We start from the raw sequence: 14,906 nt of genomic DNA on the forward strand, positions 1-14,906 counted from the left end.
TGAGCATTGCTCGTTTTTGGACTCTTTCCCTAATTTTGTCTTTTTAGTGGTAATGTAATCTTCATTTCAGTATCATACTAAATTCAGAGTTTAAATCTAGGCATATTTTTCTTTCCAAAATCACAAAGCTCTGGGATTGGCCTTTATATTTTTGGCACATGTGTTCTTACGTGGTGTGTTTTTGTCTCTGAACATAGTAACTATTCTAATACAATAAAAGTTGAAGGATGAGAGAGACATTTACTGATCCTTGGAATTCATCTGCATTGACTTATTATAAATAAGCTATTTAAGTTTTAAATTAGCGCTATGGAAATGTATACTTCGTAATTTGAAAAAAGGCAGCAATTTGTTTCTGTCCCAAAGTAATCTTAAGGTTGTAACACAGCATCCCTCCCCAGATAACTTCTGGGTTTGTTTTTTTTTGTGTTTTTTTTGTTTTTTTTTTGACAAGGCTTGTCCTTTTGTAAGTACTTAGCTTTTTCTGTGTTCTGCTTGACATGTCTTTTAATGACTTTTGGTTCTTCAGAGTTGCTGGTGCAAGCAGGAATTCTATACAGTGTGTTCATGTACTTTGCTTTTGGGCTTATATGTTAATCTGTGTATGGAAATGTTACAAGTATGCTGCAATTTATGCAAATATAAGCAATTTTCTGTGATTGTTTCAGGTCCTAAATTATTGGATTATGCTTACCATCCCAGTTTAGAACATAAGTGTAAGAAGGATATTCTAATTGGCAGAATAAAAAACTCTGAAGATAAATCATGGAAAAAAATACGTCCAAGACCAACAAAGACACAGTATGTGGGACCATATTATATATGTAAAGGTACGTGTTATAATGGTAATGCCTACACTCAGAGTAATATAGTTCAGCTTTTCCACAGTGAAGCAGAGAATGAGTTTTTACTCTTGCTCATGGGAGATGGAGAAGGAAGTTCACTGGGTTGTTTAAATTTTCCAAGGCTGTAAGGAGAGCCATATTTTGACCATTAGTGTGATTATTTATCACACTGCATCTTACACATTACAGTGCATCACATGCACTGTACTTCTATACAGTTCTTCATCATGAATAACTTTGCTTCCGAGTGCTGGGCTATTACTATTTAAAATAATAATAGAAAAGCATTCTTGTTAGACTTTTGCAGTATGAACCCCTTATGATGTAAGCAAGATGACTCATGGGTTAATTAACAGCTACATCTGACTGTAGTTAGGCAAAGGGTATTCTGAGTTCTCAGCGTTGTTGCCTTAGACTAGAGAAGGATAGTTGATGTAGGTGTTCATCAGCCTTTCTGAGGAGTTTTGCTCTTTCAGCAAGTCATTCAGCATAAGGTTTTGCTTCTGTCTGCTAGACATAATTGACCATTTACACCACATGTAGCTTCTTTATTAAAAACATTTGAAATGGAGATAGTGGAAGTTTTAAGATGAATTTCCACTAAGAGTTGTGTAAAAGCAATTATGTTACATTCAATGTTACCATTTTAGATGTTGCTGCTGAAGAGGAATGCAGATATCCAGGTCATTGCACGTTTGCATATTGCCAAGAAGAGATAGATGTGTGGACACTGGAGCGCAAAGGAGCCTTCAGTCGAGAAGGTCTTTTTGGAGGAAATGGAAAGATTAACTTGACTGTGTCCCGACTTCTTCAAGAACATCATGGATTATTTATGTTTCTTTGTGAGGTGCTGCTTTATTTCTAATGACACAATAAAAAGGATAACAGATAATAAAATTATCTGGAAAGAAATGCTTTGGTTCATGCATGCATGTTCAGTAATAATCTGGCTATCTTTAGATTAGAAACTAGTTGAAGCCTCTGTTATAATCTTTCAGGTAAGGTATTTTTTTGAATGTATAAAATACATACTCTATAATTACCTGTTTTTCTATTCCAGAAATGTTTTGATCACAAACCCAGAATAATAAGCAAAAGGAACAAGGATAACTCATCTTCTTGTTCTCACCCTGCTATGCACGACTTTGAAGATAACAAGTATGTCTGAAATACCAGATCTTAAGTTTCAAATTAAAAGCAAAAAGGTTTCAGGGCATTTTTTAATACTGACTTTTCATTTCTTACCTGTTGATTAACTTCTTTTCCTTGCTAACTGTTATGCTTTGGCAGTATTGGTAAGACAAACTTACTGAACAAGGATCGTCTCATGTAACTAAACAGACAGTGAACTCTATCAATGCATTCAGAATAGTGGTGGCCCCTTCATGTTTGAATCTTACTGGCTTTGGTGTCAGTTTGTTAATAGCTTATCTACCTCATAAGCTGCATTGATGTAAGTAGATGTGTGATGTGAAATGAATATAGAAATTAATCTGTTTGCTCTTTCTTCAGTCTGTTTTGCTTATTTTGTTGTAGTTTTAAGTCAGAACAGGTTTACCTTAATTACAGTGTCTGAAATAAACCATAATCTCTATTAATTCAGTTCATAAAGTGTGAGGAAGGTGTCTTTAATTATTCTTTGAAAGTTAACAAAGACTTCATAGTGGTAATAGTGTTAAATAAGTTTTGGAGAAGTAATAGGTTTGCATTTTTATATGATGGAAGCATAAGTGGGAGCGTTTTAATTGCCTTGTTAGTACTCCACTTCCCTACTTTGAGGAAAAACTACGGCTATAAGAGCTAGGCTGTTACTGTGATGCAGCAACTTGTTCCTTAATGGTGCTCTACAACAGCATAAGTACTTGTGTTTGTAATGAGATCAGGATATATATTTGAAAGTGGACATGATATGCTTTTGCTTTTGGAAATCAGTGATCCCGTTGGACTGAATTCAGTAATGCTTATTAGAAGAGGGACCTCAGGATTTTACAAGAGTGCTCTTCCATGATGGTAGTTTACTCAGCCTAGAAACGATAATTAGATGCTACTTCCTTCTGGAAACTTTTTGGCTTTCTGGTTTCAAATAAAAAGTGTTAAAAAGACATCTGAATAAACTGTGATGAGGGGTGGTTATTTTACGTGTTTTTCCACATATGAACAAAGTAATTTTAAAGAATATATAAAATTCACTGTTTTCTAAACAGGTGCCTTGTCCACATTTTGAGAGAAACTATGGTGAAATATTCCAAAATCCGCCCTTTTCAAGTTCGATGTCAGCTTGACCTGTGCAGACATGAGGTGCATTATGGCTGCTTACGAGAGGATAAATGCTTTTATGCTCACAGTCTGATAGAGCTTAAAGTCTGGATAATGCAAAAGGAAACAGGTACGTTTGGTAAAATGCTCACTTTACCCTTCATTGTAATGTCGCTTCTTTCTCGTCTGAACACCCTTCTGAAATTAGCAGCTTGGGATCTGTGCCATTCACTTACAATTTGCTGGAATCTTTCATACAGCATATTCAATATACAGTAATGTAAGTACGATAAGCGTTGAGTAGGCTACTAGCTATTCAAAGTCAGCAAGTTTTTGATAATAAATACTTTCAAAACTGCTCACTATGACCAGATTTTTTTTTCTTGAAATAAAACTAGAAGCCTTGAGCAGATATTAGATCCAAGTCAAACTAGATCTGTTTTTATTTTTAAACCTTCAAACTTTGGAAGATCTTGATCAAATTTCTTTCTCACAGAGCACTGAAAGAAAAGCTTGAAATATTTATGCCATTGTTTCCCTCCATCCCCCAGTAAAAAGAATCAAGTTTTTCCACAGTCAAACCTTTCTTTTTGCTTACTGCTATTCTGATATTCTTATATAGTGAGCCAGAAAATAAATCTTCCCAGTTCACTATTCTGTCTCTTATTAGTGTATGTGTTGATAAAACTTAACTATTTTTCTGTACTTGCTTACACAGGGCATTTTGGCTTCTTTTTGTTGATCAGGCTTGTTTTTGTTGGCTTCCTTGAGAATAACAGATTTTACTACTTCATTTCTAGCTGACAGCTTTTGAATGACATGTCTCTGTATGTAGAGGTGATTTCTTGGGTCGTGACTTCCAAACTCCCCATGACTTTTTTTTTTTAAAAAAGGCAATTAAACTCTTAGCAGTAAATAAATTGTACCACATAACAGTTGCTCATTCTTCCTACCTTGCTCTATATGACAGCAGTACTTCACAACTGAAGTAATCATGTTGGATCATTGTGATGCATGGAGGAAAAAGGGAAATGGGGCAATCCCAACGTGTTACAACATTTCTGGCATTTTTGCCCTTTTATGTCTGTGATTTCTCCTCATCTGTCCCATCTTTGAAAAAGAGACTCCTTGTTGTGTCAGCTTTCTATGTAGATTCTTGTACAGGCATACTGAGACAACATGTCATACTGCCCTGAATATTTTGGAGGAAGAAAGTCAAATAGAGAGACACTTCTCTGCTGATTTCCTGTTCTTGCTCCTGGGATGAGCCTCTAGAATTTTCTGTGTGAAAGTAAAACAGTTATTTTCTTACCAGCTGCTGCTACAAAGGCAAGGATAGCAAATACTTTCTATTTTGAAGTAAGGGTTGGGTTCTCCAAGAAACTTGATTCACCACAAAATGCTTTTTTTTTTTTTTTTTAATTTTATGGTGTGTTCATGCTGCCCTCATGCTTTGCCAAAGTCAGTTAAATCTCAGTCACTGCTCTTTGAATGAGGTTCCTCTTCTGAATGGAACATGTGGGAAGTAAAGGAATGCTACTTCAGGAAATAAACGTTTCACCGACCCTCAAATCCAAACACAGATGACTGTCTGTATTTGTGTGGAATTAGAGCAGTAAATGTTACAGTGTGTGTGAACATTGTATAGCTCCAATAGGAACCTTAGCCAAAGTATTTATAAGAATGTTTTTCTGAAACAAAACCTAATTAACAGGGCTTGTTTAAAATCTTTGTCAAGAAAGCAGGGGCAATCTGGTGTCTGTCTGCATTTTGGATAGTCTTTCTGTGTCCATAATACAATGTAGCTTTTCTAATTTGATTGTCATTAGAGGTTTAGCACATTATGCACCTTAACTTACTTGAGCAGCCTGTAATTTAAAGAACTTTTGTGTTTGCTTTTCAATGTGATGACATATATGATATTTCTGTTTTGGAGACCCTCATGAGGTTCTTAAGAGAAGAGAGTGTGTGTATATATATTTATATGGGGGCGGGGATGTAAATGTATATACACACCCACACAGGACTTTGTGTATATATATACAATATATAAAAAGAAAAATAGTTTAAAGCTTTGGAGCTTCAGTAGCATTCCAGTTTGAGCATGTCTGTAATTCTACAACAGTCATAAGTGCTCAAGAACTTTTTCCCTTCCTTTGCAGGTATTTCACATGATACTATGGTTCAAGAATCAAAGAAATACTGGCAGAACATGGAAGCTAGTGCACATGGATCACAGGTATTTTCGGTTCTCTGTTAAACTAATTCTGCAGTGACTCTGGTGATAATTCTTTTTCTATGTCTGTGTATAATTTAGTTTACTTTAGAAATTAATTTTTAATGCTGTGGTCAAATAATCTCTTTCACTGTAGGCTTTCTTCAGCTTGCTCCACTTACACTAATATGCTTGCTTTGCTATTAAGCAATTCCTTTTTTGCTTTGCTTATTTGTCATAGGCGGAACATAAAACCTAAACATGGTTTCAAAGTCAGCTGCCATAGGGCAATTAATTATCTTTCCCATGTGTTGGACTTTCATGTGTTCAGTTTGTATATCTTATCACAACTTCTGGGTACGTATACCTAAATCAGAAATAAGTTAAGTAGAAATGCATTTGTTAGGAAATGTCTAGTTTGAAATTACAAGGCACGGAGTGTAACATCTGCTTCCGGACATGTGTTGTAAACTTTTATTGTAGGGGGGTAATTTGTAATTATATATGGATTTCTTTGCAGATACAAAATACCTTTTGTTGTTGGTTTTTTTTTTTTTTTGGCTTAAGATTCTTGGGAACCAAATGAAATATGGATCACTTAACTTGAAGATGAAGTTTGTTTGTGGTCAGTGCTGGAGAAATGGTCAAGTTAATGAGCCAGACAGAAACAAAAAATACTGTAGTGCAAAAGCAAGGCATCCGTAAGTAAGACCAAACAGTGAAAATCTCACCGTTTTGTCAGCCATTTAAAACCTCTTTTGGGAAGCTTTGTTACTGCTTAGGAAAGAGTCATACAAGGAAATAAAAAAAATATATTGAAGCAGAACACAGTTATCTCTGTGTAGTATGTTACTAATTGTTAATGAGAAACACTTCGGTGGCTGTTTAGTTTTGGTTTTAATTAACAGTTATAGTAAAATTTCAGTAGAATTCAATTAAAAATATGGTGAAAGCTTTATAAAGAACCTTTCTGGGCTTTCTTGGTTGTGCCTCTGTGTACACGGTGTGTCTTTTTTTAATAGTATTTTCTTCTATTGAATGCATCTGTTTTTTAGATGGACCAAAGATCGCCGTGTGGTGCTAGTAATGTCTAATGAACGTAAGAAGTGGATGACTATTCGTCCTCTTCCCGCAAAGAAACAAGTGCCTCTGCAATTTGATGTATGTTAGCCTAAAACTAACAGTTAAGAAAATAGGGTAACTTGAAAATACTAGTAATTGGGCTGGTCTCATTGGTTCTGCAGAAATTCCTGTGGGAGTTGGTGTGAATGTTTATGGTGTTTCTGCAGAGTTCAGCCTTAAAAGCTCTGATTTCAGATGTTTTCACTGAAGTCCTTTCTCATCAGTGGAAGTTAATAACTTTTTAAGTGATTTAACTAAGTTCTTACTATTTCCAGTAAGTATTTCAAACATATCTGTGGTCTGGTAATCTGGTAGGAGGCAAAAAGCAGTCGTAGTTCTTCCTTCCAGCAGTTTGCTTTTTCTAACTCAATATATGAGTGTTTTTACAAAACAAACGTGATTTAATTTTTCATGTGATATAAATGTTGGTTTGGGAAGGGAAACACTAGCTAAGACTGCAAAATTTTTTTTTCTGCTGTCATCCATTTTAGTTTATATTCATAAGGATTTTTTTTTTAATTCACATTCCAGTTGTGCAATCATATTGCTTCAGGCAAGAAATGTCAATATGATGGGAACTGCTCATTTGCTCACAGTCCTGAGGAGAGAGAGATGTGGACCTATATGAAAGAGAATAGCAGTAAGTAGAAGAGTAAATCTAACGTAAATCTAAGTGTTCTGCTTTTAATTCTTGTTCCTCAGTTACTTCTTAATCCACTTTCTTTCACTGTCTTTCGTAGTAAACCTTGCAGGTGCCTTTTTTTTTTTAATTTGAATAAGCCCAGACTGGATATTCAAAATAGTATTAAATAAAAATAGCTATATTATACATTTGTTGCTTGATGTGTTTAACAATAAAGCAGTTTGTATCAGTTTTTTTAGGGGTCTTTGAAATAGTGTATTGATCCATGCAGCAATATTGTTTTGGTGTTTTTACACTCTATTGCTGTGTGCACACACTAGGATTCAGTTGATAACAACATATGAGGGCATGCTAAGAATTTCACCTTCCTCCCGCCCCGTGTATATACTGGTAATTACTATTCACTTGTCTGTTGTTGACTTGTTATCCCACTAGAGTGTTACTGGGGAGAAATAATCTAAAATCGGAAGTAATAAATTACATAAATAATATCATCATGGTCTGCAAGAAAGAATAAATTTCCCCAAAACTGTAGCACACTTTATATTAGTACTTTGAAATTCAGCTACTGATACACAGTGGCACAGTTGTTACTGTAACGTCCTACTTTTTCCCACATTGGTGGAAATGGCATGTTGATCTTGGCTCATACCTCTAAACTGTGTAACTGTCTGCATTGTGTCCTTCCTTTTTTTGTCTTACAGTAGGTGGGGACTGAGTTATGCTTGCAAACTCAGTTATTTATCTAGTACTCTCAAACTCTTGCCTTAATTGCTAATTACTTATTTTAGCTTCTGCTCTCATTAGTTCAAGACTTGGAGCAGTTGTATGACATATGGCTAAAAAGTCAAAAACCAGAAAAAGGAGATGATACAGCTGCTCAGGCAAACAAAGAAAATGGGAAGCAAATTCACATGCCGACTGACTATGCTGAAGTTACAGTAAGTAATCATAGGTAAAATTTTAAATTCAAACACTTTGTTGTTGGTGGTGGTTTGGTCCCCCTCCAGTGCGTAACATCTGTTGTGTTTATTTTCTTGGTGCTTCCTTAGATCATAGCTAGCTACACTAAATGCAAACTTTAACTGACACTATAAAGCAGCTCTTCTGAATCCTCTAAAGGTAGTGGAGATCATAAAATTCCGGTGATTCTTTAAATAACTCTGTTTAGGTAAACAATTTACAGGCCAACATAAAGAAAACATCCAAAATGTATTAGGAGCAGTTCTGTGCCTACAATATTGAATTCTTAATGTTTTGTGTTCAAATTTCCTGTAAAACAGGTGGATTTTCACTGTTGGATGTGTGGGAAGAACTGTAATAGTGAGAAGCAATGGCAGGGTCACATTTCTTCTGAAAAGCATAAAGAGAAGGTTTTCCATACTGAGGATGATCAAAACTGCTGGCAGTATCGCTTTCCAACTGGATATTTTAGCATTTGTGATAGGTATGTGGTTTTTAAGATGTCAGAAATGCTGAAAAATGACAGTTCATAGTGTAAATAATTAAGGTGGTTATTAGTTTTGACAGACAATGTTTCTAGTATTTCTTGCTTTGCATACATCTTTCAACAAGAAATTAAGTAATTAACAATGTTCTAACACATACTGTTAGAACTCAGGGAGTGACAAGGTGCCTAATTGTGGAAGCAAATTGATTTGCTTCTGTGCTGATAATAAAGGGTTTCAGGTTTATTGCAGCTACATGAAATAGTGTTGCTATTATTACAAGTGTACTTAGGCATCTGCATGTTAATTACCTGTGGAACACAAGAACAGTACCTAGCTGGACAGTGATATCAGAGATTTAAGGCAAGTACAAATGTTGTTAGCATCAGACCAAATTTGTTAAAATCGAGTATTTGTTATTGGAAATCATTTATGAACATGTGGAAGAGACCTTCCAAGAGCTGTTGGTTTTCCCAGCGTTGGTTTTATGTTTTGGTGCTCCCTTTAATTCTTAAGTGCAGCCTGTTTACCTCTCTGCAGTAGATTTTTTTTTTTTTTTTTGTAAATCTGATGAAAATTCATTCCACTGTTGGAATCTTTTTGGAAGGCTAAGAACTTCAGAATCTGCGTTCTGGTGTTAAAGGCTGAATTCGCTGGTATGGATACCTTTGTTACTCCATTTCAAGTTACAGATTTTGAATGGTTTAGAGATCTTGAGAAACTGCAGAGCATGTAAAGCAAGTTATTTTTTGTTTGCAGTCTTTGCACAGAAGCTTCCATGCCCCCTTTGCTAAATTTTTAAGTAACATCCTAAATGTTTTTTTTGTTTGTTTGGGCTTTTTTTTTAATTCTAACACTAACAGACCTTGGATACACAGTATAAAGTGAATGCAAACTGGCATCCGTATAACTTAATACAAAAATACTAGAATAAAATAGATTTTTAAGTCATGTTGTATACTTAAAAACCAAATTTAGTAAACAAAGGATAATTAATTAGTTGGATTTTTTAGCAATAGTAGTTCTTTAGCTTAGTGAGTTAAATGATAAGGTATTAATTTACCTGATCATTTGACCTGACGAAATTAAAGGTTTCAAGCATTAAATTACTCTGTAAAGTAGGAGCATGAAGAACAGAAAGAAAAGAGTCATCTCTTGTACTCTATAAGTACTTGACAGCTGGGAAAGAAAAATATAATCAAATGCTAACCAGGGTTAGTATCATTTTACTTAAAAAGTAATTACCTTTTTTTTTTTGTCCTTAATATATTAGTGTATTTGAAAAACATGACCAGAAGAAAATACCTAGATACAATAGTGATCATGATAATTCTGTGAAAACACTACTTGCAATCTGTCTTAACAGATATATGGCTGGTACTTGCACTGAAGGAAACAACTGTAAATTTGCCCATGGAAATGCTGAACTCCATGAGTGGGAAGAACGAAGACAAGTTTTAAGAATGAAGCTCAGCAAAGCAAGAAAAGACCACTTGATTGCCCCCAGTGATAATGACTTTGGAAAATATAGTTTTTTGTTTAAAGATTTAAACTAACACGGAAATGACACATACATATTAGCGGGAAGCATAAACCAGAAAATTTGACAATAATCAAAAGCATGTGACAGAAAAGCTGCAGGTTTTCTGCTTTTATTGGCATATATTGTTCCTCCTGAACAGCAAAATATAGTAGATTTAGGGGGACTGAGCAGACCTGTCTATGCTCTCATGAAACAGAGTGGTGATTAAAAAAAATCTGAAGTATTACGTGCTTACTCACCTTCTGTTGGACAGAAAGATAGGAAATAGAAGGGGGGGAAGAGAGGTTATAATATCTAGGAAGCCCCCTAGTATCAGTCCTTCAGTTGAAAAACTTTTAAGGTATCAAGGTATTACAAAACAGAGTGTTATGGGCTAAGAAGAAAATGATGGATGAAAATTCTTTAGATCTTCTAATGGAGAGGATTTGTTTAAAACAAAGTTTGCTACTTATCTATATGTAGGTTGCTAAAAAGGATTTTCTTATTAAAGATTTTAAACAAAATAACCATTTAACTACAGTATATGTTGAATGGGTATTTTTTCTCTATTTGTATGTTTCAATATAATTTACTGAAAAAGGATCTTGGGAGGAAAAAAAGTATTAATTTTTGAAAATGAAGTAGTTAAAATTCTGTTTCTTGGTCTTTGCTGTTTAAATGATGATTTCGAAAGATTAAACTTGTATGTCAGTATTGTGTATTGTATGGACTAATGTTGCCTGTAATAAAGAGAACTTTACACAAAGCTGTTTTCTGCATGTAGCCTCTCAGGATTGAGACTTTGTAAAAACAAACAAACGATGATTTGCCTGTTAGCAAAAGCTTCAGCACCTGTAGCTAAAAATTTAATAAGTTGGTACTTGTGTCTCCAGCTGCTTGTTTGCAGTTTTCTCTATTGCATCATCTCATGACTAAAATAACAAAAATGGCCAGCTAACTTGCAAAGTAGACAAAGCATTTTGGAGCTATGTGGTGCTGGGACGCCTTTTCAGCCTTTTGACCTGGTTAGGAACCACCACCTCACCTGCAAGGTGGATGGTACTTCAGATGGCATTTCCTGCAGACAGCAGGCAATGGAAAACCGTTCATGGGCTGAGATGACTTCTGACTGACAAGCCATTTGGCTTTATGGTTGCTGGAGCTTCTGTTGCTTTTTGGCCTTTCCGCAGATCATGCTTTCAGTTTTTTTGTGTGTTCACTTAATTCCTTTTTTTCTTTAAACTAAGCTTTTTTCAGTCATTCATTCAACATAACTAAAGCTAGGTTTCTTTCCCCCCCCCATGACTGACTTCTCCCTACTTTCAACAGTGTTTTTCTCTGTTATTGGCTGACCTTTTATAATTAGAAGAGCTTTAAGAATGACTTCAGTAGTTTGAGTGTAGTCATTGGCTGTATATTGTGTACGTAAGAAGTGTTCAACCAAAGTTCAGTGATACCTGTGCCCATGACAAGTCTGGATGCTGTGTCCCTTCAACTTCACAAAATAAAAGCACAACGACTATAAAAACACCACCTTCTGCTTCAGCCGTAGCTTGGGGAGCTTGTGCGGCATCTGTTCCTTGCAGGCTCAGCTGAGGTACGTTTGAATACGATGTACAGTATGCATACAAAATTAGCTTGGTGCTTGAAATGCCACCTGCTGCAGTGCTAATTTTTTACATTGTTTGTAATAAACTGAGCTTGAAATAGAGTACTATGGACACTTATTTCTGTGACAAACCTGACTGTATCGTGTGCCTTTCTGAATTGTTTTCTCAGTTTTATGCTGTCATTGTTTAATGTGAGTGCTCTGTAAATTATTGGAAGTAATTCTAGACGAAACTAAACATGAAATCCTTGTTCTGTAAGGACGGTGTGACGTCTTTAATGCCTGCAGCGTGGTGACTCTGGGGGAATCGCTGCCGGCGGGGCTCGCTCCTCGCAGGAGTTACTGGGGAATTCAGTCGCTGGTCCTGGCGACAGGAATGTTAACAATGCCCTGCACAGACAGCAGGAGGCGAACAAAATAATTTTTGACGTGTTTTTCCCGAGCCCGCGGGTAGGACGTGGGCCGAGCGAGGGCGGGCGGCCTCACGCCGCCCCCTGCCCCAGTCCTTCGCCGGCCGGGCCCGCTCCAGCCCCGGCTCCCCCCGCTGGCCCGGCCACCTCTGCGCCTGCTCGGGGCGGCGCGACGTGGCGGCGGCGGGTTCGCCGGTGGAGAGGGCTGCCCCGCCCCGCCCCGGCGCGGCTGACAGGCGGGCGGTAGGGAGACGTGTGCGAGCGGGAGCGGCCCGGTGGCCCGCACCCGTCCCCACCTCGGCCGGGGGTGATGCCGTTATGCGGCGGCCCCGGTCCCGGCCCCGTGGCTGTGCCGCGGCTGCGGCCCCGCGCCGCCCAGATGGCGCGGCGGCCCGAGCTGCTGTGCGGCGCTGCCATCGTGCTAGGCTGCGCCTTCCTCGTCGCCCTCAAAGTCACCTGCAGGTAATGGTGGGGGCGGCTGCGGGGGCCGGGCGGACGCGGGGTGCGGCCGGTGGAAGCGGCCGCCCTCCCGCCGTTCTTCGTGGGGGCGTTGCGTGCCGCGGAGGCCCGGGACAGCGCCGCCCGCGGGGGTGCCGGCGCGGGCAGGGCCGGGCCGCGGGCGCTCCCGGGGCGCGACCCCTTGTGCCCGCTGCGGCCGCCCCTCTCTCCGCGCTCCGCGGTCGGGTGCCGGGCGGTGTCGGGGAGGGGGGCCCGCCAGCCCGGCTGCGTGGCGGCGGGGGAGTGCGGCGCTCGGTGACCCTGCCCCGGCGGGACGGCCGCGCTCCCCGCCTTCCTGTGGCGGTGAGGAAGCCGCGCTGTTCCTAAGGCACGTGCCCCTTCATTGGAGGGCGTCGGGGTGTGGCGGGAGGTACGTGGGCACAGACACGCGTGAGGGGCGGCGCTTTGTTGAGAAAGCTGCGCTTCTTCAGAGAATAACCCGTGTCTCAGAAGGGTGGAGGGGGACACAGAGCTGAAACCCCTTCTTCAGTGCGCTCAGCTGGCTGTGTCGGCGTGGGGCACAAAGTGCAGGGAAACAGGTCTTTTCTGACTCATGCGTCAGTGGGACTTCCCCCCCCCCATTTCCTGCACCCGCTTCAGACAGAAGGGTGCTTTGCGGTTCCCCCCCCCAATGTGGTGGTGCTCCTCTTGGGAGCTGGAACTTTCTTCATTGCAAAAGCCTCTTTAGCTCCTGTTTGCTGAGAGCCGGGTGTACGCGGGTGCATGGGACCAGGTGGTGCTTTGCTTGTAGCTGGAAGTGCGGGGAGACCTGGGTGATGTGCAGTAGGCATGTCAGTGTGCTGCAGCTGGGAAGCTCGCGTCTGGAGCCTAATCTGGGATCTGAATGTTCTGGGTGGGTTCTAGGTCAAGGTGACTGTTATGTGCTCCAAGTCATACTATATTAACTTAAGAACATCTATGGCATTTGGGGTTTAATTTTGGGAGTGGGAGAAGGCCACAAGGATCTGGTTACTTCCCTATTCTGCAGAATCTGACAAATCTTTGTTCCAAGAAACACTTGATTCACAGGTAATGCTTCTGAAAAATATTAAGGCTGTCTTTTCTCACCTGTCCCCAGAGGATGTATTATCTGGATCAGAGTGAATTTTAAGTCTATGAATGAGTTGCTCTGTGAGCAGCAGTGCCGCTGTCCCAGTAGTCTATACCTTGCAGTGACCAGATAATTTAGATGAAAGTGTAAAGCTCTTGCCATATTACAGAACATATGGCAGATGATTTCTGGACTTAATCACCTCCCTGTTTTACTGTCCATTGCTAAAAATTGATTTTTTTTTTAAACTTGCAATGATGCTTCTGCTTTCCTCCTGCTCTTTTATTTAAAACTTGCATGTTCCTTTCATTTTACTGCTAGCTGCATTTGGAAGCTCACAAATGGAATGTGCTTTGAACATGATTCTCGCCACCCTGTTCTCTGTGCAGGAAGTTTGATTAAAGGGGTTTGGCTTTTCAGATTGTGGCGAGGGAGACAAACATATCATAAAAGTGTTCCCTGTTCTGTTGCTGTCAGAAACAGAAAATTCAAGTGTAAAAATCCCACATGCACTTTGGGGGATGGCTAACTGCGTGTTAACTGTGACTACAGGACGTAGTTTCTCACCACACATCAGTACAGTTTGCGGCCTCAGCACCAGTGTACAGTTGCTACCACTGCACTTACACAACTTTTGAGACCAGTGGTTAACTGTATGGAGAGGGAAAGTTCCTTTACTACACGGCAATCCATTAGTGGGGTTTGAGGTACTGCAGGTTTATAGTGGCTCAAGGTATAGCCAAATGAAGCCTGACTTAACATGTATTATTATGGAAAGCCTGTGGTTTAGAGCCTGAATTATTTCTGGAACTATGCAAATGATTTTTGAGACAACCCCACTCTAAGGACCTTGCAGTCAAAGGGGCTGATCCTACAGGCACTTCCATGTGCTCTCCTTTACTACCAGGTTGTTCTGTTAAAATGAGTTTAAGTTCTTATAGGCTCTGTGCAGCACGTAAATAACACAGTTTATTAAAAAACAGTTTGTGATTGTTATTCTTGTATAATGATTTATTATGTAATCCTCAGTTTATACTTGTATAATTTTTAGGGTTTCAGAGTGCTATTCCCTTTGTAAACCTGGGAATGACATAAAAGTACTCTGTTATACATTTGGTATCGCAAAGGGAGGCACGCTAAGCAAATCAGCTGAAGAAGCTGGTAGTTTTTGATTTATTGTGGTTTTGTTTTTAATAATTAGTGGAGGTTTTTCATATTTGAAGGTAGCCATGTAGTTCCTGACTGAAGCATGTCATGGAACTTCTGTTGATGTGTTTTACACTTTCT

General features: G+C 39.2%; 2 protein-coding genes across 10 annotated transcripts in view; both read left to right on the forward strand.

Annotated features, from left to right (window-relative positions):
• Window positions 1–11,919, forward strand: part of ZC3H7A (zinc finger CCCH-type containing 7A) — a 30,674-nt gene extending 18,755 nt beyond the window's left edge. For 5 of the 7 annotated variants that reach the window (XM_075105272.1, XM_075105269.1, XM_075105273.1 and 2 more), the window contains 11 exons: window positions 669–830; window positions 1,496–1,692; window positions 1,906–2,003; window positions 3,050–3,231; window positions 5,264–5,340; window positions 5,884–6,017; window positions 6,372–6,477; window positions 6,970–7,078; window positions 7,889–8,022; window positions 8,365–8,528; window positions 9,896–11,919. In XM_075105272.1, the coding sequence (XP_074961373.1) occupies window positions 669–830; window positions 1,496–1,692; window positions 1,906–2,003; window positions 3,050–3,231; window positions 5,264–5,340; window positions 5,884–6,017; window positions 6,372–6,477; window positions 6,970–7,078; window positions 7,889–8,022; window positions 8,365–8,528; window positions 9,896–10,085 (1,553 nt within the window). In that variant the 3' untranslated portion in view covers window positions 10,086–11,919. Of the gene's footprint in view, window positions 1–668; window positions 831–1,495; window positions 1,693–1,905; window positions 2,004–3,049; window positions 3,232–5,263; window positions 5,341–5,883; window positions 6,018–6,371; window positions 6,478–6,969; window positions 7,079–7,872; window positions 8,023–8,364; window positions 8,529–9,895 lie in introns of all 7 variants that reach the window. The other 2 variants (XR_012662514.1, XR_012662515.1) reach the window with 1 other exon arrangement.
• A 355-nt stretch (window positions 11,920–12,274) lies between these two features.
• Window positions 12,275–14,906, forward strand: part of TXNDC11 (thioredoxin domain containing 11) — a 35,428-nt gene continuing 32,796 nt past the window's right edge. Inside the window, exon 1 of one of the 3 annotated variants that reach the window (XM_075105276.1) lies at window positions 12,275–12,532. In XM_075105276.1, coding sequence (XP_074961377.1) covers window positions 12,381–12,532 — 152 coding nt within the window. In that variant the 5' untranslated portion in view covers window positions 12,275–12,380. The remainder of the gene's footprint in view (window positions 12,533–14,906) is intronic. The other 2 variants (XM_075105274.1, XM_075105275.1) reach the window with 2 other exon arrangements.

Source organism: Phalacrocorax aristotelis, chromosome 10 (assembly GCF_949628215.1).
Source record: "Phalacrocorax aristotelis chromosome 10, bGulAri2.1, whole genome shotgun sequence".
Classification (NCBI taxonomy): Eukaryota; Metazoa; Chordata; class Aves; order Suliformes; family Phalacrocoracidae; genus Phalacrocorax; species Phalacrocorax aristotelis.